The sequence below is a fragment of the Dipteris shenzhenensis genome, chromosome 9, assembly GCF_047967505.1.
Source record: "Dipteris shenzhenensis isolate YYH24624 ecotype China chromosome 9, Dip_SZ_1.0, whole genome shotgun sequence".
NCBI lineage: Eukaryota > Viridiplantae > Streptophyta > Polypodiopsida > Gleicheniales > Dipteridaceae > Dipteris > Dipteris shenzhenensis.
This window is the reverse complement of record NC_141604.1, coordinates 1700133-1723441: the sequence shown is the minus strand read 5'-3', so window position 1 is coordinate 1723441 and position 23309 is coordinate 1700133. Positions and strand designations below refer to the sequence as shown.

At 44.4% G+C, this 23309-nt stretch overlaps 1 protein-coding gene across 1 annotated transcript in view; it reads left to right on the top strand.

Annotated features, from left to right (window-relative positions):
- The first annotated feature begins 3108 nt into the window (after nt 1-3108).
- LOC147898057 (Adaptin family protein) overlaps nt 3109-23309 on the top strand; it is a 28632-nt gene continuing 8431 nt past the window's right edge. The window contains exons 1-10 of the mRNA XM_087378863.1: nt 3109-3234; nt 3334-4347; nt 4844-5029; nt 5217-5432; nt 5555-5665; nt 17620-17817; nt 17970-18101; nt 18991-19047; nt 19235-19351; nt 19629-19706. Of these exons, the coding sequence (XP_087234989.1) occupies nt 3781-4347; nt 4844-5029; nt 5217-5432; nt 5555-5665; nt 17620-17817; nt 17970-18101; nt 18991-19047; nt 19235-19351; nt 19629-19706 (1662 nt within the window). The 5' untranslated portion in view covers nt 3109-3234; nt 3334-3780. The remainder of the gene's footprint in view (nt 3235-3333; nt 4348-4843; nt 5030-5216; nt 5433-5554; nt 5666-17619; nt 17818-17969; nt 18102-18990; nt 19048-19234; nt 19352-19628; nt 19707-23309) is intronic.

Genomic DNA, 23309 nt, shown 5'->3' with positions numbered 1-23309 from the left:
TATGTCTTCTCCCAAGTGCATAAGAGGGTCCTCTTGGGATAGATGGTTGTTTTGTTTGTGTATGGGTGATTGCAAGGGTGCAAAATAGCACGCTGTCAACCTTATATTCCCTCTTTTGCTCCTATCTCTAACCACATATATTGTTTATGTGGATCCTTCTTTATCACTCTCATTGATTTCTGCCATGTCATGCTAATGTAACATGCAATCCCACCAAAACCTCTCCCCCCCATGTGTTTTTGTATTCCACATTGATGCCTTCAAGAACCCCTTGATTTTTGGGGATTCATTTCCCTTATGCTCCCATGTTTCCAACACTATGAGTACGTTTGTCTCCAACACTTCATCTTCTAATGCAATGACCTTGTCTAGATTCCATCCTTCCACATTCCATATTTTGATTTGAGGGTCTCGTATTCCTATTTATCCTTTTGTTTCTCTCCCCCTTTGCTCTTTGCTGTAATTACTACTTTCCCATCCTTTATATAGGCATTCTTTCCTTCCTTTTTTGCATTCCTAATGACTTCTAGCTCTTTGAGTTTTTGGGCATATTGATTTCTTGTGAGGTCTTTGTTTATCCATATGGAGTGCCCTTTGAGATGATACTTGTGATTTAGTACTTTGAGGCGGGACTGTGCATCTTGAAATTTCACTATGATTTGTCTTGCTTTTTCTCCCTTCCTTCCCACTCTGAATGCATCTTGCCATTTTGTGGCAGATATGTGCATGGTATTTTGAAAGATGTGTGTGAGGACCTGTTCAATGTCCTCATTTTCACTCTTTTCCACCCCTATAATTTTGATGTTTAGAGCTTTTTCTTGCTGCTCTTTTTGTCCCTCATTCTACTATTGACCAACTCGTCAATGGGGTTGATGATGTCTTCTTTTTTTGGCATCTGTTGTGCAAGTTTCTGCTCTGTCTCTACCTACCCTTTTTGCCCCGATATTTCCTTTTCTATTTTCAATTCCATGCTGTGAACTTTGGCATGAACTTTGGCATATCCTTTTTCTAACTGGCTATCCATTTTCTGTTCTATGCTCAGAACCTTTGCATATCCCTTCTCTATCTTGTTGTCCATGGCTAGCATTTTCTGGGCCATCTCATTCATGTTGTTCTTCAATTGTTGAACCTCTTGGTTCAGCAAGGTAATTTCTTCCTTCATCTTGACCATAGTCTCGTACATTTGCCTTCTTGTAGTCTTGTACAAATTGGAAAATGGGGGCATTAGGGGCCCAATCCTCAAAGGGGATCTTTTGGGAGTGAACATTTTAGAAGTTGGGGTAAACATTATGGGAACACCCCTCTGTGACAATTTCCTCTGTTTTAGTATCTCGTTTGTGATGCACCCTTCTGTGTAATATCTATGTACTTTGATCCGATACTAACTGAAAACTGGCTGCCTATAATCTCGATTTGACAGATCTCACTTGTGATGCATCTTTTCGATTTGTGTTAAAGGTGCTTCTCTCACTTATGTAATACTAACTGGATGTTGATAGATAAGCTCGGTTTGACAGCTTGGCGCCTTTGTGTTAAGCTTTACCAGTACCATACGTATTCTTCCGCTGAGAGAGAGCAATTAATACACGTTTGTGCTGGAGCCTATCTGTGTGGGTTGGTCGTCAAATGCTAAGCGCCAAGCGACTGGAAGCTCTACATGGAGACACGTCGATAGCGCCAAGCAATTGGAGATTACGTTGTTAGCTTCTGTCCTTCCCATGATTGATCGTTGAGCTCACAATCGATCCCACTTTCATCCTACCACCTCAGTTCTGCCCTTCCCACGCCTATGGTTCTCTACTCCATCAGAAAACATTCGTAGTCAGCTCTCCGCTTTCTAGAATGGTCTATTTTCGGTGAATGCTCCATATCCGCTCATCGTTTCAGCAAGTTCCAGCTTTCTCCATTAGCCCGTTGCTTCTATCGTTTCTTCCGTTAGCCCGTTAGGTCAGCTCCCGTTTCTTCCGTTAGCTAGAGAGAGAGAGAGAGAGAGAGAGAGAGAGAGAGAGAGAGAGAGAGAGAGAGAGAGAGAGAGAGAGAGAGAGAGAGAGAGAGAGAGAGAGAGAGAGATGATAATCAAACAAGCAAACAAATAAATATATGTATATATGTATTTATCAACACATATACACATATATGTAGTATATATGTTTATAAATTCATATTTATACATCTATGTGTGTGTGTGTGTGTGTGAATGTGCATGCATATATACATACATACATATGGGCACACACACACACATGCATGTATGTAGTTGTAAGTATAAATAAATAATATTTATACATAAATATATGTACATACATACATACATATGTGTGTGTGCGTGTACACACACACATGTAAATATAAATATAAATATAAATACATCTATCTATCCATTTATCTATCTATCTAGCTATAAGTACGTATGAACATATGTATATATGTATGTATGTCACATATATATATATATATATATATATAAACTTTGTGATAGGTTGTCTTTACTACCTGTACCCTTTTAATTGAAATTTGCGATGCTTTTCTATTAAACTTGACATGCATCAAAATAGCATCGAAAAAGTAGCATGTGCGTGCGTGCGCGTGTGTGTTATACATATACATATACATACATGCACGCATGTACACACTGCCCATTATCACCTATCACATGCTAGACAAAAATGACCTTGGGTGGATAAGCTTAGGTGTAGGCTTTGCACACAAGGGCATTAAATTTTTTGCATTGGGAATGACCAAAAAGGTGTTAACAATGCCATCCCTCACACCTCATTGGTGCCCATCGCTAGGTTGCCAGGATGAGCCTCTGCGCAAACATGGCCAAGAGGTGGCAGGTGAGTCAGCTTGTGGAGTCTCGTGAGGTTCAACTTTGAATAATGAGGGGTCGACCCCAATGAAGCATCCGCATTTGCTGGTGGCACTGGCCAGAAGGGATTCGAGAAACTCTTTGAGGAAGTGTGGTTCTCGTTGGTTACCCAAGCAAGCACGTGGGAAGTGTTCTCCACACGTACCAAGGGACCAAAGCTATTCGTACAAAAATCAGAAATCAAAGTTAAGTTTGTATGTCAAGTAGTAGTAAGTAATAAGCAAGCTAGCTCTGGCCGTCCATGCTATAAAATCAAAAATTGTGTTTTGAGCTGAAGTTCTCTCTCTCTCTTTCTCTCTCTCTCTGTGACTTACTTCAGAGACTTTGTTCCTTGGACGTCTTCCTCGCCACCGTCCCGCCTCAAGGTGCGCTTCTTTCTCCCGGATCTTTTTTCTGAATTTCCTCTCGCTCTACCTCATCCACACCTTCATGCATTTGAGCGTTTTATGGGCTCTTTGGTGCAGGGGACACGAGAGATCTTGTCATCCTCTGAGAGAGAAAGCGCGAGAGAGCTGTTGTTCCAGTACTGTGTGATTTTCACACAGGTTGATGAAATGCCGATGCGCAGATCGTACAAGGATCGCCTGGATTAGGCTTTGGATATACTGCTTGGAATTCGAACTCTGGATCCTTGATTCTGCTCGGATAACCTCTCGCTCTTCCTACGTAATTTGGACAAGGAGCATCCCAAAACTTTCATGGAGAGGCCGCTTTGAAGGCTACAACCGGTCTCGCTGCAGATGTTTTCTTTCCTGTATGCACAGTACCACAGAGGGATCTGGAAAATCTCTATGCTTCTGCTGAATCCTTTGAGGTTTTCGACAGTGCAGTTGCCCCAGCATAGACATTTTGTATACGAGAGTTGATTGTTCAAGCTGGAGCAATTAAAGAATATTGGTAGGGAGCTCGCAATGGGCTCCCAAGGAGGATGGGGGTCGTCCAAGGAATTCCTCGAATTAGTGAAGGCCGTAGGTGAGGCCAAATCGAAAGCAGAAGAGGAGCGGATAGTCATCGAAGAGATAGAGACACTGAAGAAAAAGATAGCTGAGCCTGATGTACCTCGCAAGAAGATGAAGGAGTATATCATTCGGCTTGTTTATGTCGAGATGCTTGGCCACGATGCTTCTTTTGGATACATACACGCTGTGAAAATGACCCACGATGACAATTTGCTACTTAAGAGAACTGGGTATCTCGCAGTAACGTTGTTTCTTAATGAGGACCACGATCTTATTATTCTGATTGTTAACACTATACAGAAGGATCTGCGGTCAGATAATTTTCTAGTGTGCTGCGCGGCACTCAGCGCAGTTTGCAGACTAATAAACGAGGAGACCATTCCTGCAGTCCTGCCGCAGGTAGTGGAATTGCTAGGGCATCAGAAAGAGCCTGTGCGGAAGAAGGCAGTCATGGCTTTACATAGGTTTCATCAGCGGTCGCCATCAACAGTTTCACATCTTGTGCCTAAATTTAGAAAGGTGCCTTGTTCAGTCCGATGCTGCAGTACTAAAAATATTGTCCCATGTTGTTTGATAGATTTCTGCTAAGACTGATGTCAAACAATGTAGTACACTATGTGACTAGAACTCATGTCATGTTTCCTAGTGAAAGTTTTACTGTATTGTTAGGTCTTATGTATTATGTGTTAGTGTCAAGACCACGACTGCCCTGTTATGACACCTCATATTTTGTGATCGCAAATGGTTTGATAGGGTGGTAAGATAATCGTCCCAATTGAGATAAGCATCCCACCTTGCTAATCCACTTTAGTGAATATCTTTGCTGCCTATTGAGCTTCGTTTGCTGCCTAAGCTTCAAGAAGCAGACTTTCCCTGCGTCATCGAGTAGCTTCAAAAGAGATGCATGCATTAAACATGGATGAAGTTTGGCAAGCTAGGTGACGCCTTTATGCTTTGTATAGTGCTTTGGATCTGACAATGTTGATAACTGATTCTGTTTTGATTTGTGCAACAGAAATTGTGTGACCATGATCCAAGTGTGATGAGTGCATCGCTATGTGCACTCTTTGATCTTATCTCAGGGGATGTGCATTCGTATAAAAACCTGACCTCTAGTTTTGTCAGTATCTTAAAGCAAGTGGTGGAGCACAGATTACCAAAACCATATAACTACCATAATGCTCCAGCTCCTTTTATACAGGTATTCAGTCCCTTGGAAATTATTATAAATCAACGAATATCTACTATTTTAAATTTCTCTTCGCATGGTTTTTTAAACAATAGAAGGATGCTGCAGCTGGATTCAGACAAACAGATTTGGTCTTGCAAACCACAGAGAATGTAATTTCAAGCCTTGAACGACTGTGTTTTGATTGAGGTGATTGCAGATTAAATTGTTGAAGATTTTGGCCTTACTTGGCATGGGCGACAAACAGACCAGTGAGAATATGTACAGTGTTTTGGGCGATGTATTGAGGAGGGCTGAACCCAGTGGAAATATTGGAAATGCAATACTTTATGAATGCATCTGTACAATTACATCTATTCACCCGAACACCAAACTTTTGGAGTCAGCCGCCGAACATACATCCAGATTTTTGAAGGTGTTGACTGATTCGAGCCTGATTGTTGATGTTTCATCACCATCAATGAATAATTTTGTTGCTTGTATATGAAAAGCCAAACTAGAACTGTGGACTGACAGTTTCTGGTACCTTTTCTACAGAATGAAAATCACAATTTGAAGTATATGGGTATCGATGCACTGGGGCGAATCATAAAGATCAACCCTGACTTTGCAGAGGAGCATCAACTAGCGGTTATTGACTGCTTAGAGGTGCATTATATACTTCCTAATCTCAGATGAGGATTTGCTGGCAATTTCTTAATATAGTATAGGCACCTTACACTGAGGAGTGAAAAAACCTGATCAAAGTAGCCTAGTTGACTGTTATCGATGTTGGTCTAGTGGCATAGGTATATACGCTAGGTGAGGGTTTCTATTAAGTTATTAGGCTTGGCATGGATTATGATTACCATTTTTTGCAGCTGCCATTTGGCATAGAAACAGATACTTCATATACAATGCTGAAATCAAGTAGGGGCTACTGGAGTTCATAAAATAGCCGTCAAGCTCTAGTAAATCTTATTCCTATTTGATTCTATAGTAGTTCTTTTAGTACAGCCGCAACGTCAAGCAAGAAGCTAATAGATATCAGAGACGTTGCGTATACTTAATCGGTCTGCCCTTTGTGGCTTTATCTTGTTTCTATAGTTTTATGAAACAGTGGGCCTTTGCCTATGGCCAGTTTGAGGTGTCCTACTACTGCACAGAGACCTGGACCCATGACCGAAGCTCTTATACCTTTGTACTCAGGTCTATACTCATGTGCAGAAGTATGGGGATGCCCAACAATAGGTGATCTAATGCAGTATAAAAATTGTTAGAATTATTGTTATAATTTAGCAGTGACCAATGTAATGTAATAAGTAGGTTAGGGGCACTTTTCCCTCACTTAGAGGTTTTTTCCCCTAACCACAGTTAGTTCACTAACTACAGTTAGCGAAGGATAAGGTTTTGTCACTTAGACAAAACCTATCACTCTATTTTACACTCATCTAATTGCAACTATCGTTTTCAGCTCTGTCTCTCTCCTGCTCCTGCTCTCACACTTTGCTCTCTCCCTATTCCCACATTTGGTATCAAAGCAGGTTGACCCTGCTCCCTGCTCCTTGCCCGAAAGCTTCAGCCCGCTCCTTGTCCGTACAGTCCGTACATTGCACGGATTGCTTCCGTACAACCTTCGTCAGGAGTCCGTACATTTCTGCGCCTGCTCCGTACAGCTACTTCCCCAGCTCCCGTCAGTACTGCACCAGTGCCGTACTGCCGTACGCCGTACAACTGACAGCAGCGCCGTACGCCGCACAGTGTCTCAGCTCCCGCCCGTACTGTACTTTCTGCACTGCCGTACAACCTGCGTCGACTGATTCCGTACCAGCCCGTACTGTACCTGCAAGTACCAGCTCTTTGCCCGTACTGCTGTCCTTGGCTGCCTTCCGTACAAGACGTACGGATTGTTCTGTACAGTCTTTGTACCTTCCGTACATTCAGCGTACAGCTTGGCCGTACAAGACGTACGGATTGTTCCGTACAGTCTTTGTACCTTCCGTACATTCAGCGTACAGCTTGGCCGTACAAGACGTACGGATTGTTCCGTACAGTCTTTGTACCTTCCGTACATTCAGCGTACAGCTTGGCCGTACAGCCTGCAGCACACAGCTCGTCCGTACAGTACGGCCATCCGTACCTCTATTGTACAGTCACCGCACAGGCTGTACATCCATATGTTAGTTGTACTGTTAGTTTCGTACTAACAGTTCCGTACATTTGCATTTGGCCTTGTGAGCAGGTTTTATTCCTGCAGGCATTCTTGCAGTTGGTTGTCTAGCAGACATTTCTTTACAGATAGCCATTGTTTGGCGTAGTTCTTGTAGAAAATTTGGGGCATTTTGTAGTCGCGGGCAGACATTGCAAACACTTTGCAGGTGTTGAAGAAATTTGGAGCTGCACTTGAAGCAAGCATTGCAAACAGATCTGTAGATTTGGTCTGAAATTTGGGGCTTTTGCTTAGAAATTGTAGATTTGGGGCTTTTAGTAAATTTGCCCCTTTCTGGTTGCAATTTCAAGCCTGAAATTGGGGCTTTTGTGTTGCCTTTCTGTGAGTGTTTTGAAGCACTTTTGGTAGGTTTTGGGAGAGATTGGATGCTCTGGCAGATTTCTGACAGAGACATTACAGAGATTTGAGTTGCATTTTTAGCCAGTGTTTGGCTGTGTTTTTTGGGATTTGTGCACTCCATTCCCAACAAGGGAATTCAGATTTGCATTTGCTGTATTTTCTTTCTCACATGGCCCTGCAAAATCAGAATGATTTCGGTCTCAGTGGTCTCTCACAAGAGGATAAGCTGGATGGTACCAACTACTCCCTCTGGAGTTTTATGGTACGCAATATTCTGATTTCTCGTAATTTGTTCCGGCCAGCAAATGTGGCACCTAATACCCCTCCCCAACAAGGAGGAGGCAGAGGTCGTGCACAAGGTACAGCTGCAGCACAAGTTATTGATGCAGTTATACCTACTACTCCAGAGCAGAAGAGATGGGATTCACGTGATGCTTTAGCTTTGTCGTGTATCTCTTTCAGTGAAAAGATTCATCATTCCGCATATCCGGTCATGTGAGACCTCAAAGGCAGCATGGGATATTTTGGAGAGCATGTATGCAGCTCGGAATGATGCCAGGGTGTCTTTTTTGAAAAGAGAATTATCTCATACACATATGGAAGAGGGTGACTCCATGTCAGTGCACCTCACAAAGCTACAGGATTTACGAGAGCAGTTGCTGAATATTGATGAGATCATTCCTGATTCAGAGATGATTACCACTACTTTGAATTGTTTTATCTCAGCTTTCATACCTCGCTGAATTCATCGTTGAGGGGGGGTGCAAATCTTCTCAATTTTCACAAGTTGATAGGACTTCTGTTGCAGGAAGAGCAGACCAGGAAAAACATGGCTTCACGAGCAGGTGAACATGCCATGCTTTCAAAATTTAAGCCTAAAGTAAAGGGACAGGCAAAGACTTCAGCAAATCAGCCTTCAGTGGTTCAGGACAGCCTTCTCAAAAGGCTAAGGGTGATGCAGGTAAGCCCAAGAAGAAGGGAATATGTCATTACTGCAAAAAGCCAGGTCACTACATCGGAGAATGCAAGAAAAGGCTTGCAAAAGAAAAGAAAAACAGCTCCGGCATGGCTGTCTCAGATTCAGCTCCTCATGCATCTGACAATGAGCAAGCTACAGCCAACTTTGTGGAGCACGACTATGCCTTCTTGTTTTGCATTTCAGACTCTCAGTTGGTTGCTCGGGATAGTACAGCCACTTGTAATGATGACACTTATGCTTTCTGACATGCAGTTATGATTCTTCCAAGGATGCATCAGCTTTCAGTGTCAGTGAGACACAAAATACATGGTATTTTGACAGCGGTGCCTCAAAGCATATCACTTCCAGGAAGTGTCTTTTCACATCTCTGCATCCACCACCCGTTGGTAAAAAGGTCACATGTGCCAACAATTCCTCCTATTCAGTTCGTGGTACAGGAGAAGTTGAACTTACAGCCATTGATGGCTCAACATTCAGAATTTCTGATGTCTTGTATGTGCCTGGTATCACAAAAAATCTACTTTCAGTGTCCACTCTTAACAGAGCTGGATTTCAGGTCATTTTTGAAGATGACAAGTGTGCAGTCCATGACAGAGAGCATGACTATGCCTTGAGATTGTCTGGTACTTTGTTACGTGGTCTTTTTCAGCTTGACATGTATGAGAAAAGATCAGCACATGCTCTTGCAGTTTCCACTCCTACTGTTGCTATGCAGAATGCGGAGTTATGGCATGCCAGATATGGACACATGCATTATGGCAGCTTGATGACGCTTCAAAAACATGCCATGGTTGATGCATTGCCTCCTCTTGAAACACCTCCTCCACATGCCTGTGAAGGGTGCATTCTTGGTAAAATGCACAGATCTCCTTTTAAGAAGGATGGATCAGTTAAAGCTGTTCGAAAATTACAGCTTATCCATAGTGATGTCTGTGGTCCCATGAGGACTACATCATTGGGTGGTCATCTTTACTTTGTCACTTTTATAGATGACTACTCCTACTACACTTGGGTTTATGGGCTAAAACGCAAATCAGAAGTGTTTATGGTTTTCAAACACTTTGCAGCGATGGTTGAGAATGAATCCGGACTCAAGATACAGACATTACGCACAGATAGAGGAGGGGAGTACTTGTCTGCAGATTTTGATGCTTTTTTGAAAGACAAGGGCATTGTACATCAGCTTACAGTGAGGCTAACTCCTTAGCAAAATGGCAAAGCTGAGAGGAAAAATCGTACTCTTATGGAGATGGATAGATGTAATGCTAAAAAGCAAAAAATTGCCTCACAAATTTTGGCTTGAAGGTCTCATGTGTGCCAATTATGTTTTGAATTAGGCACCCACAAAAGCTTTGAAGACCAAGACTCCCTATGAAGTTTGGCAAGGGAGAAAGCCTTCTGTGGATCATTTCCGTGTCTTTGGATGCCTTGCATATGCTCATGTGCCCGTTGAGTTTCGGCATAAGTTGTCTGATAAGGCAATCAAATGCATTTTTGTTGGGTACAGTGCAGAGAGCAAGGGCTACCGTCTCTACAATCCTGTCACACGCAAGATTATTGTCAGTAGAGATGTTATATTCTCAGAAAATTCAGCTCACACTCAAGTTGAATTTGATTTGCCTTCTTCTTCCGATGATGTCTTTGAGGGGTTACTACCCATTGCCTTGGGTTCCCCTGCTGATATATCTGATGCAAATCAGAATTTTCAGATGCCTCTGCATGCTCCGATTCAGCCACAGGATGTCTTACCACCTCCACAAGCAGTGGAAGAGGTTGTTCAGCAAGAAATTGCAAATATACATGCAGCAAAAACAGTCCCAAATTGGTTGTTACAAACTCTCAGGGAGAGTAAAATTGATGCTCCATTACCTGGCAGAACTCGGAGTGTAGTAAGGCATGGGGGAGGTGCTCTTTCAGTTGAATCAGCTTATGCAGGTACTCTTCTTGATGAGGAGGAATCTGAGACATTTGAAGAGGCACAGGATATTGTGCATTGGATGAATGCCATGCACGATGAGTTGCAGTCCATTCAGAAAAATTAGACATGGGAAGTTGTCGATTTGCCACCAGGTAAACATGCCATAGGTACACGGTGGGTTTTCAAAATTAAAAGAAAGCCAGATGGCACCATTGATCGGTACAAGGCAAGGCTGGTTGCAAAAGGATATGCTCAGAAAAAGGGCATAGACTATGAGGAGACTTTTGCTCCTACATCCAGAATGATAACCATCCGGTCAGTTATAGCAATGGCTGCAAATTTTCAATGGAATGTACATCAGTTGGACATAAAAACAGCCTTCCTTAATGGCGACTTGTTGGAAGAGGTTTATGTCAAACAACCTCTAGGCTTTGAAATTGTAGGAAATGCACTTCAGGTATGCAAGCTGAATAAAGCTTTGTATGGGCTGAAACTTGTACATGACATTGGCACTGCAGGGGGGTGTTAGAGTTATTGTTATAATTTAGCAGTGACCAATGTAATGTAATAAGTAGGTTAGGGGCACTTTTCCCTCACTTAGAGGTTTTTCCCCCTAACCACAGTTAGTTCACTAACTACAGTTAGTGAAGGATAAGGTTTTGTCACTTAGACAAAACCTATCACTCTCTTCAGTTGTAATACACTCATCTAATTGCAACTATCGTTTTCAGCTCTCTCTCTCTCTCTCTCCTGCTCCTGCTCTCACACTTTGCTCTCTCCCTATTTCCAGAAAAATTTCAGATCTGCTTTCACCATGACATTGTTGCATTGGGTATGACGGTTCTAGCGATCTGACAGCATAACCCTGAAGCAGAGGACTTTCCGAGGTACAACGTTGCACCCTTTTGAGGGCATACTCCTGCAGTTGGAACAGTAGCCCCACTTGTGAGCCCCCCAAATGAGGACGGAGTAGCTTGACAGCTGTAGAGGGAGGGGTTTGAAAGAAACTTTGTGGGCAGAGGGGAGAGGACTGCCACATGGGCTGAACAGAGAGGGGCCATGTGGGCAGCAGACAGGCTGCTATGTGGTTAGGTTTCCTTAAGGGCAGTCAGGCCACCCTGGACTTAGGGTTAGCAGAAGTGCAGCCATGTGGGCTGCTATGCAGGCCAGCATATATGGCTGGCATAAGCCCTCGAGTAGGGTAAATCTGTGGGCTGCTGGAAGGCCTGGAAGGAGCAAGAGACTGTGCCCCCTTTTATAGGCCAGGACTGCCTGCTGATCGGCAGATCCACAGACTGCCAGTCGGCAGTCCAGAGGCTGGTGGGCAGCAGCAGGGGCTGGTTGGGGGTCAGCGTAACCCTAGTTTTTCCCTAGGAGGTGCTCTTTCCTGTACAAAGGCCCCCTAGGGGGGGCGTACAACACTTCAACCTGCAGCAGTTTGAGGAACTTTGAGGGGCACATTTGAGGGGCAGATCTACACTAGTAGAAGAGCCACAGATGGTACAATGGAGGAGAGCAGGTGAAGCTCGTATGAGCAGCTACTGAAGCCTATGAGAGCATATGGCGGTGATGCACGAGTCTACAGGAGGTGGTTCAGCATATAGAGCCAATTTTCGTGCCATACCTCAAGTGACTATATGCTGTAGGCATTGATACATGATTGGACAGGTTTTGTTACTTGGATTCTACATTATATATGTTCCCTTTTTCCCTGTTCTGAGTGTACTTTCTCCAGATCTATATCTGCTTTTATATGTGCACATGCTGAAGTGAGATAAAGTTGTGTTCATAGTTGGTGCATGATCTAACGTCATTGGTCCTCTACATGGTGTCTACTCTAGAGTCTAGAGACATGCTTAGAGGGGTGTTTTCCAACACCTGCAGCACACTGCTGTACTATCTGGCTCCAACTTCTCTGTTCTGCTGTGTCTTGTAGAGCTTCAGTGGCTTGAATTGGCTATGAGAATGGGCACAAGGGCCCCTCTATATAGCTGAAGGGCTGGTTTGCCCCTGCCCACAAATCTGGCTGACCAGGGCCCTATGTCCGACCAGTCTGTATTTGGCGGAGCGGCTACAGGCCCTGCTAGGCCAACATGATAGGGCTGGCTTGGCCCTCTAACTGACCCAATCCCCAGTCTGCTTGCCGCAGACCAGGCTCGACAAAAGGGTTATGCTGGGATAGCTTCTCAAATAAAAGCAGCAGCCTACATGATGGAAACAAATATGGACAGCAAGGGGGCTGTTATATCAGTTTGCAGGACCGATACATTGCTCCAGATGATGCCCTGACAGTTCAGCACATTAATGGAAGAAATGCCTATATTCATAGTAGCCTACATAACAGTAACAGTGAAGCAGGCCCGAGGGGTGAAAAGATAGATGGGGCACCAAGCAATGATGAGCAAATCCAAGTTCTTGAGAAGGATGAAAATATAGAAGACCACACAGATGATAGCAAGGGATGCCAAAGTAAACTTACCCACAGTGACAAGGAGCTGCTTGTGCAGCATGAAAAAGATATGCAAGACAGTTTTACTTCTGAAGCTGTGTCACAACACATTCAGGAGAATGACAGTGGGGAATATGGCCACAACTTCACCATAACTGATGCCCTTCACTGCTGCTCACTAAGTGAGTGTAGTTGGGAGTTTTGCTTGCTACACGTAGCAGCCATTAGAAGAACAATGGCATCTCACAGGATTGCTGTAAATGCGAGGGCAGAACTTTGTAAGGGTGCCCTCGTGCTTGGTACAACATGTGATAAATGCTGCCATGTATTGGCACTTGCAAAAGCAAATCCGTGTGCACATGATGAGGCTGAACAGCCCATGAAGGTGATATCAAGACTATTACTTATAGCTCATCGAAGTTGCCTACCAGTAACTTGCAGATACCGCTAGCCTATGAGCTAGAAATTCAGAAATATGTAAAATGGTTCTTTGTCCGGCAAGTTGCAGACATAAGCCAGCAAGATAAGCCCTGACATACAGCTGTTATGATTGCTGTCCTAATGTAGTATGATGTTGATGTTTTTGGGCCACAAAGGATCAGGAAAACAAAAAGGAGTCCGACGCAGATTCTGAAGGAGAGGCCAAAGCAAATGTGGTAATCAAAGAGTTGTTCCTGGTGACATCACCAAGTGTTACTGAGGTCAGATGTGTTGATCCAGAAATCACAGTGAGGATGTCTGACATAGAGATGTGGGTTGACGAGGAGTCAGATGCCTTTGTGAAGGTGAAGGACAGCATGGAGCGCTTGGTACCTTCCAGGTGTGTGGCTGTTGACACTGACATGAGGGTGGATTCCATGGAGGGCCCTGGGGTCTCATGGTCAGATGGATGCTGTACTTCAGAAGGGGACAATACAGGATTACACAGGCTCTTGGTGGGTGCCTCAAAGAGGTACAGGGTTTGCTTTCGGGGCAAACACACAGGCAGTACAGCAGTCTGGTATGTACTTGATATTTTGCATTTGAGCCCTTATAGCATGCTGTGGAGAGACTCTGTTCTTCATTTGTCTAAGGTGATACGAGATTGGAAGGAATTGGCCTTCTTCAAAGGCAGAAGGGGAAGTATTGGTGCTTCTTCAAATCTCGGACGCAGATTGCTTGAAGGTGATGGACAAAGAGTACTGAAGCCAGAAGAGTATCTGCTTGAGAACTCAGTGAGAGTTCATGGTCGAGGTTATCTGGAAATATTCATTGGTTGCAGACCTTGCCAAAGGAAGGACGGGTTGAAACAGACCCTCAGAGCTTGGTGCTTGAAAGACTCCAGGTTGTTCACTCATTACGAGGGGGACAACTGGAAGATGGTGATGGCTGGATTGCTCGAGTTCGAAGGCAGGAACGTGACTGAAGGAGGTGGTGCCAGGAGGTGCTACCAGAGATGGACCTGTGTACCAGGATGGTGTGCGGAAGCGGAACCAGACCTGGTGGAGCAGGAGCCATTGGATGAAAAGCCAGGAAAAGATTTCGACATTGAAGAGTTCCAGAAGACTATGACCAGGGAGTTACTGGAGCATCGTCATCGACGTGTTGGCATTGGGCCGAGATGTGTCGGTGAGAGGGGGTGTTAGAAAGGTCACCTCCCCATCTGTAAGCCCCCAAATGAGGAGAGCGTGGGGGAGGGAGACCTAGGGCAGGATATGCCCAAGAGAGAAGAAAGAGAGGGGGCTACCACATGGGCAGCACCTCATAGAGACAAGCATGGCTGCAAAGGACGGAACCTGTGGAAGGAGCAGAAGGCGGGGACAGCAAGCCCTAGATCTGACCTGGCAGGGCACGATGACGTCAGCAGCAGTACGGTTCAGTACGGCACTGCTCACGTTGCTGGAGAAGAGCCTGGCAGAGGGCAGAACCAGCAGCAGCAGGGTGAACAGGCGCTGACATGGCTGGGGCCTGGTGGAGCAGCAAATGAGCCTGCTAGTGGGCAGTGGCATGCTTTATATAGGCTGGGCCCTTGCCTAGATTGGAGGGCCAAAAGCCCTAGAAGTGTGGGCCAAAAGGCCCCGGGTTGTGAGCCTGTAAAGGGCTGGACCAGCCACATTCTGGTCGGCCAGATTAGGGCAGGCTGGTCGGTTTTTTGACAGGCCCCCTAGGCCTATAAAAGGAGAGGCACTTGCCTCATTTCATCATCCAGCAAGTCAGCAAACATAGGAGCAGCAGGAGCAACAGAAGCCTGATCTTTGGGGCCTACATCCAGGAGGCAAAGCAGGGCCAGAGTTGCTGCAGACTGAGCTCACTTGGGGCTGAAGCCTAGGCTGCCTACTAGGGCAGCAAGGTGCTGGGATCTGGACGGAAAGTCTACAGAAGCTCGAGGTGGAGCACGCGGGCTCGAGTCTAGAGATAATCGGGAGAGAGGAGAAAGACCTTGTGGTAAGATGAGAGGACCACACCATTGGTGGGACTCTAGATCTATATCTTTTGTATTGTGTCCATAGTTTTGGACGGAAATATATATTTGGTGATTTCTCTATCTGGCTGGTTCATTGTCTATTGATGAGTCTGCACATCTATTGTATGCACATTAAGTAAAGAACTTGGTGATTCCACACCCACACTACACTGTGTGAGGTCCTGGGCATTACTATAAGTCTTCCGCTGTGCGTACCCTCTGTTGGGTCATTTCTAACATCTTTAATCGCCATGGTATGCCTAAATCCATAGTCAGCAATAGCGACCCTAGGATGACCAATTTATTCTGGAGAGCACTATTTGACAACATGGGGACAATACTGAACTTTTCATCCCCAGACAAATGGCCAGCAAATTCCACTATACTTGATCTTTTGAAATGCTATGTGGATGAGCAGAAATCTAAATGGGAAAGGTATCTTCCATTATTGGAGTTTGCTTATAATAATGTGGTCCACAGCTCCACACGAAAAGCCCCATTTGAGGTTATATATGGAAAGGGGATTTTGCCAATGATCCTTAAAAGATGAGATATTTGCAGCTGATCAATATGTCCGGGACTTTGAAACAGCATTCGGCCAAGTCTGGACAGCCATTGAAAGATCCTAGGAGAAGTACAAAAGCGCTAGCGATAAACATAGGCGGAAACTAGACCTCAAAGCTTTTAAAGTTTGAGAAAGCTAGGCTCTGCAATCTAGGGCACGCTTTCGGGTCATAGACGAAATCAATGAGGTAGCTTACTGCCAGAGTAGTGGAAGATACTCAGCAAGGGCCTTAGCGAGCGCTTTGCTTCAGCCCATAGCAGCTTGTATGAGCTCTTCTGCTGATTGTACTTTCTCTCATACCTGTAGGCTGTGAGGCCTCGTGAAGATGTTAATACAAACTTTCTTCCTTTCTTTCTCATAGACTACACATTGTTTTGATTCTTTCTTATTGGGGAAAATTCTGTTACGTACATTAGTTTGGATATACATCATGTCTTCTAGTCTTATAAAGGCATATATACAGAACTTGAGGACTTTCCAATTTTTCAATTGAACAACCACAACTTATGATCCAAACAATCATTTAAGTCATGGCCATATCACTTCAAGCACAAGGAATACCATCTCAATTGGGTTACATGCATGAATTGAAACAATGCCTTTGCTTTCCTTCATCCATCTATCAAGAGTTAAGACAAACACACAAGTACCATCGAGAATTTACTATCCACTTGTAAATTTAGATTTAGATGCTCGTTGGGGAGAGACTAAAATGAAAATGTTTAGACTTCACAAGCAGTTGTAGCTTGAATGAAGAGATTTTGGACTACCTTTTGATTAGCCTTCTCCTTTAGTGCTAGCCTTCATCATGGCTGAGTCTGCCCTTCACCTCCGGAGTACCGACAGAAACTCAGTACGAAGACTTTGTATAAATGGATGCTCAAGTATGTGTGGGTGTGTGGTTTTGTATGTGTGAGAGCATATTTTTATACTATGGTCTACACGCACTGTTGGGTGCTGATGACGTCAGTGGGGATGTCATAGTAGCTAGTCCCTACTATGCATGATGGAGTTTATGGTTTTCAACCTTGTGAGTGACTATCATGAGATTGAAACTGCACTATGTTGTGTTTTTAGAGGATGAGTTTGGGAATGTTCCTAGATTCATCTTGGTATATAATAGCCTAATAGAGAACCATGCTGTATACCCTTTTATACAAAATTGATCTTGTATAGCTTGACAGCCGTCGCAATGCCTATGACTGGGACGCACTCTCTAGGTAGTTTAGTTCGCCTAGACCTTATTTAGTATATTGCCTTAGACTAAGTATACCATGAACCCTTATTGACCTTCATTTTTGGATGTGTCAACATGAATCTGGAGCCTTAGGTTGTTCCACCCATGGTAAATAAGCGCACCCTCCACAGCTAGGTTAAGCTTAAGGTTAGCTGCTGGCCAACTATAAGTAGCTAAGGATGTAGCGTTCTTATTTTGGTATAAAAAATAGATCCTTAAAATTTTCTCAATAGTAGAGGAATCAGAGTCAAGATTCAGACTTGTAATGCTTTCAGAGAGCAAAACATGTGTGGTGTACATTCAGCAAGTCTTTTTCCCACGAGATGAGGTCTCTCTCACCTGGTTAGGCTTGTTGGGCAGGCATCACCAATGTAGCCATAAAGAAATGTAATATCATTCTTTGATATCTTGATATCTTTTGAAGCTAAGGTCTTGGTAAATGTTGTGTTGATATCAACTGCAGGATCCGGATGATACACTAAAGAGAAAAACTTTGGAGCTGTTGTACAAGATGACCAAATCATCAAATGTGGAGGTCATTGTGGACCGCATGATTAGTTACATGAAAACCGTAAATGATGCACACAACAAAACAGACATAGCTTCTCGCTGCATAGAATTGGCAGAACGCTTCGCACCAAGCAATCAGTGGTTTATTCAGGTATCTTGACAGACAATGTAACTTAAAAACCTAACTCCCTCAGGTCTTTGAATCGGAATAAAGCAAAGATACCCTTATTACAATTGCATTACAGTGAGCAAAATTTGTTGCTTTGTACCTGAGAGACAATGGTAATGACTTGTGTTCGACAGACAATGAACCAAGTATTTGAGCATGCAGGGGATCTTGTACCTCCCAAAGTAGCTCATGATTTAATGCGGCTAATAGCAGAGGGCGCCGGTGAAGAGGATGAAGATGCTGACAGTCAACTTCGATCTTCTGCAGTATGTTATACTCCATATTCCTTTCTCTTGTATTGCTGTTACTCTATATTCCTTTTTCCTACTCTGCAAATAATCATTGAAGTGTAATATTACCTTAGCCTATCTTTTGTGATGAATGGTCAGAGGATATTTTTAAAAACTGCTGTCGTATAGGTTTAAATGGAGGCTGCTCCCTTCTGCAAGTTCTACTAAATCTTCCTCGTCCCCTTCTTTATACACTCTTGCAGCAGAAATTGATAAAGTGGTTCTCTCATAGGTTACTTTTTTGTTTTTGGGATTGAAATGCTTGCTCTTTGTTGCATTTAAGCTTTCCACATCCTTTATGCATTCTACAGGGTATTGACTTATTAAGCCCATTGAAAGTGGCATGCTTGGAATTGATAATGGGATCACTGTTTGGAATTGATAATTGGCATGCTTGGAATTGATAGTGAGATCACTGTTCACAATTCATACTTCACTTTCTAATCTGGAAGACTCTCTACTATTGAATCGAAGAAATACGAATATAATATCATTGTTGTTTTCTTTGGGGGGTATGAGGCAGTTTTATAGTCTAATATCTGCTTCTTTTTTAAGATATATGTTTTCTTGTTTATTTAGACTTATTATTTTCTTCGGAACATAATACTTGTGACTGGTTTGTGCTTCTTTTTTAAGATATATGTTTTCTTGTTTATTTAGACTTATTATTTTCTTCGGAACATAATACTTGTGACTGGTTTGTCCATGCGGAATGTTGCTGGTTTACAAGTTTTAGTAGGTGGAAAGGTGCAGAACCAGAAAGTACTATGAACTAGTTAAACATATGAAATTATTGTGGTAGTTTTGCTCATTGTCGCCAGATCGTGTTTTCTCGTTGAGCTAATACTTTATATCTGTATGGAAGGTGGAGTCTTATCTTCAAATTCTTGGAGAGCCAAAGTTACCATCACTTCTCTTGCAGGTAACCCTTTTATCATATTGACTTGGTGTTTATTGTTTCCCGATAAGTCAATGCAGGACAATGCTAGTTCCTGTCTGCAGTAATTTCCTGCTTTGATTGGTTGTATTTTCTTAGTCTTCTCTAAATGTCTTTCACGACTGCCTCAAGTATTTCATCATCAAATTCCTAAATTTGTATGTCATGCCAGGTGATATGCTGGGTTTTGGGAGAGTATGGTATAGCTGATGGAAGTCATTCAGCAGCTTATATAATAGGGAAGCTTTGTGACGTAGCAGAAGCGCATCCTGGAGATGACGTTGTGAAGGTAATTATGGTTTAGTTGTTGCTGCTAGAACTAGCCTTGTGGTGCTGAAGGTAAGGCATCCTGAGTACAGGATCACCAGTAATGGAGGTTTTTGGAAAGATAAGTTATATGTCTGACAAAACAGTCAGGGTCTTCTGTTTCAGTCCTCTTTCCTTCGAAACCAAATATCAGCTTAATAAGCTTATGTAGAAACGATCTATATAATATTTCATTAGGATTTCATTATTGCAATAGCATATCCTCTGGTCAATTTATACATGCTGTTTGGACCTTACAGGGCTATGCCATTACTGCTATTACAAAGGTCTGTGCATTTGAGATTGCAGCGGGCAGGAAGGCTGTGCTTATTCCAGAGGTATATCCAAATTTTCACATATTGGTTTAAGATGTAAAACATAAATGCGTGATATATAACAGAGAACAGGAAAAGGTGTCTTATTTTGTGTGGTATACTAGCTTGTAGATAACTCTCTCTTCTTGCGACTGAATGATGGCCATGCAACTATGTGGTTAAGATCCTACATATAGCTGCTGTCGTTTTTTGGCCCCTCCCTCTTTTCTATAGGTAGAGGTTCTCAATTCAAGCGAAAAGGGAAAAAAATGTCAAAGGACTTATCATTGGCACAAGAGATACTGGCTTAAATTTGCTTTGTGGTACATGACAACCTTGTGGTAAACGGATGTCTAAAAGCTGCAATCTCAACAAGATATTATACTATTCTCTCCATGCCAATACCTTAAGGGGGATGCTACCCGTCTACAATAGTAAGATGGAGAAGGGTATGGTGTTCCTGACTCTGAGGAAGCTGCAATTAACTGTTTTCTGAAAATTTCCCACATTCTTCCCAATAGGAAGAGGTGAGGGAGACATTTAAACAAACAGAACAGAGAAAAGGAACTTATATTAATCCTTTGAAAAAGACCACCATACAACTGAGCAAAAACCTAGAAAGGTGCAGATCATGGGAAAAAGAAAAGAAAAACTTGTTGCCGCCTGAAAAGGGGCCAACGTGTTTCCTGAGACCCCAGCATACTGCCTAGGGTGTCTCTGGAAGAGGGGCTAACAACCACAATGGCAGACTGTACAACCAGCGGATACCTCTCTCAGTAAGAACATAAATGATGTCTGCAGGCCATGCCTTGGAGAAACGCTCTCGCCTTCGGCTGTCACGCTAGAACCTGGGGTCCCACACTCCCAGATAGCTCGCAGCGTGTAGATAATATTCTGCCAAATGGCAACTAGATTGGCCGCCAGAGTGATCTGTTGGCCACCCATCACCCGGCTGCAGTGGGCAACTCAGATGTGCCATGCCGTGATGCTGGCAACTGTCTCCCACAAGCTATCCTCTACCCAGGGTGCTGGGCGCACCCGTCAGGGAGGAACTGCCTCGTATGCCTCGATCCTGGTCACTGTCTGGCCGTGAAGCTGAAAGGCAGGAGCGGTGGGAGCAATCCAAAATGCTCTCCCTCCGTGAGCCAAGCAACCATCCCCCCACGTGAAGTCTCTCTCCATCCGCTGCGTGCTCGTCACTATCCTCAAAGATGCTGCCCAGACCCGCTGCGCTGTCAGGCGTTCCAGAGACAATGAGGAATCATCTCAGTCACTCCATCCGTATGGCAGTGACATCTGCCATCCACCCGCATCTGCTCCAACAAGGGCCAGTGGCCAAGCCTCCATATGCCACCATCCAAAAGCAATAGGAGATCTTCCGTGTTCTCAGGTTGGACCACAGGCATGACTATAAACAAGGTATGATCTTCTAGGGACTTGTTGCTCGACTCAGTGTCGCGCCCTCGAAGGAGTCGACTCTGCTGCCTCCAACTGCAAGCGATGTTCAATACGGGTCGTGTAAGAGAAGAAAGGCACCTCCTCCACCCTGTCCGAATGCCCTACCGGAACAGGTCAAAACCACTCTCTTGGATCCCATAGAACGGATCAGAGAGGATGCCCCTCCCATAGCCATAGTCTCCATTGTGGTCTCTCCCTGTCCGAAAGAACCGAATCCGGGTCGATAGTCCATCTCTTGCCCAGCCAGTCCACAATCCTGATCCTCTGCCATGAGAGTCCATCTAGGGATGCCTTGTCCCAATGGTCACTCTCCATTTCAGCGATCAATAGTCCCCCCTTCCCAACTATGTAGTATCTGCCCCGAAAACGACCCAGAGTCTGCTTGAACCACTATAGCCTAAGAGGCACTCCCGTCTTAGAGAACCGTCCACACCAATAGTGTGGAGTGCTCAAACCCTCCCATGAGGAGTCCGGGATCGCTGCATTGATTTCCCGCTCCTCCCATATGCGAGAGTGCTTGATTTATGTCCTCATCGTCCATAGGCAATTGCTTCAAGTCCCAAAGGATCTCGCTGGCCACTATCCTGTTGCGCCCAAGTGATATGTGCAGCCGAGAAAATCCATCTGAATGATGTTTGCCACTGGCCACCTGTGCAAGGGGATGTTCTTGAGAAGTCCGTGCTACATCAAGAGCTTCCAGGTCTCATAGCATGGAGTGAGACCTTCACGCTCTATTGTGCATCTCTGGATCAATGACGCCGAGGCCCCCTTGGGCTTGTGGCAAAATCACAGTTTGCCATGCCACCCTGGCTCGAGTATTTCGGGTACCATCCGAGCCTGCCCAAAGGAAATTATGAACCAGGCGTTGTAGCTGCCCCATTCAGCGTCTGTGAAAGTGCTAGCAGGAGGCTATGTACCAAGTTGTGGCGAGGAGTACCTGGTTGACCACAAGAGCCCTACTTGCTAGGGAGAGTTTGGCTGAGCTCCAATAAAGGAGCTTTACTGCGCACACTCTAAAATCGAGGCTATTTGTTGCTTTGCTGTGATGTCTATGCCCACTTGGCACCCCAAGTACCGCTGTGACGTCTATGCCCCCATGGGATCCATCTAAACCAAGGCTTGCCCCCCCAATCTCAAATCTTTTGTGTCTCAATGGCTATGAGGAAGCCCACTGATTTGGCCCAATTGATCCTGGCCCTAGAGGCCACACCCTCGTAATTGCCTCTAGGCTCGTTGTGGATCCCTCCACTTATAGTGCTGTTTCATTTTCAAACTTTGAATCCAGCAGCTCCTCTTGCTAGATTGGGAGCCTCATCCCTGTAAGACCCCCGACCTGTGAGCGTAAAAAATAACCCAAGGCCTCCACCACTAAAAGAAAAAGGAAGGGGGCGAGGGGGCAGCCTTGCCTATTTGATCAAGTAAGGATGAAGGGGACCCACCTGCAGTAAGATTTTGATTGGAGCTGCTTGCATAAAAGGCAAAGACCTACCTATCAAAGGAGCCTAATCGCTGCATGGTGTCCTTGAAGAAAGGCCACTCTACCCTGTCATACGCCTTCTCGAAATCCAAGAATAGGATAGCGAGAGGCTGAGACTCATCTTGGGCCCAATCCATAGCCTCTCAAAAAGTGAAGTTGTTGTCCAACATGCTACGTTCTTGGACAGACCCTGTCTACGTGTCATGAATGATGTCCAGTGGCTAAGATCTTGTAGGCTGTGTCCAGCAGTGTGATCGGCATCCAATGCCACAAGTCTGCTATGTTGCCATCAAACAAATCCACCCTGTGCTCAAGGACGAGGGCAGCGAGCGTGTGATGAAGATCTCCTGGAAAGCTCGCCGAAGAGGAGTGCAAAGAAGCTCTCAAAAGGACCTAAAAAAGGCCGGTGGTAGGCCATTCTCTTCAAGGCACTTCTACAAGGGAAGTACCTGTAGAGCCTCATATAGCTCCTGATCTGTGAAAGGCCGTTCTAGCTGCCTACTCATGCTCTGCGACACCACTGATGGAATGTGGTTTCAAACAGTCTCCCTAGCACTGATCACATGGGGGGACGACTCCTCTTCCTGGAACACTCTCCTATAAAACTTAGTGGTCATCTCGAGAATCTCCTGGTGATCCGAGTGCATAACGCCGTTTGAGCCTCGAGAAGTCACAGCAATTGTGTTCCCACG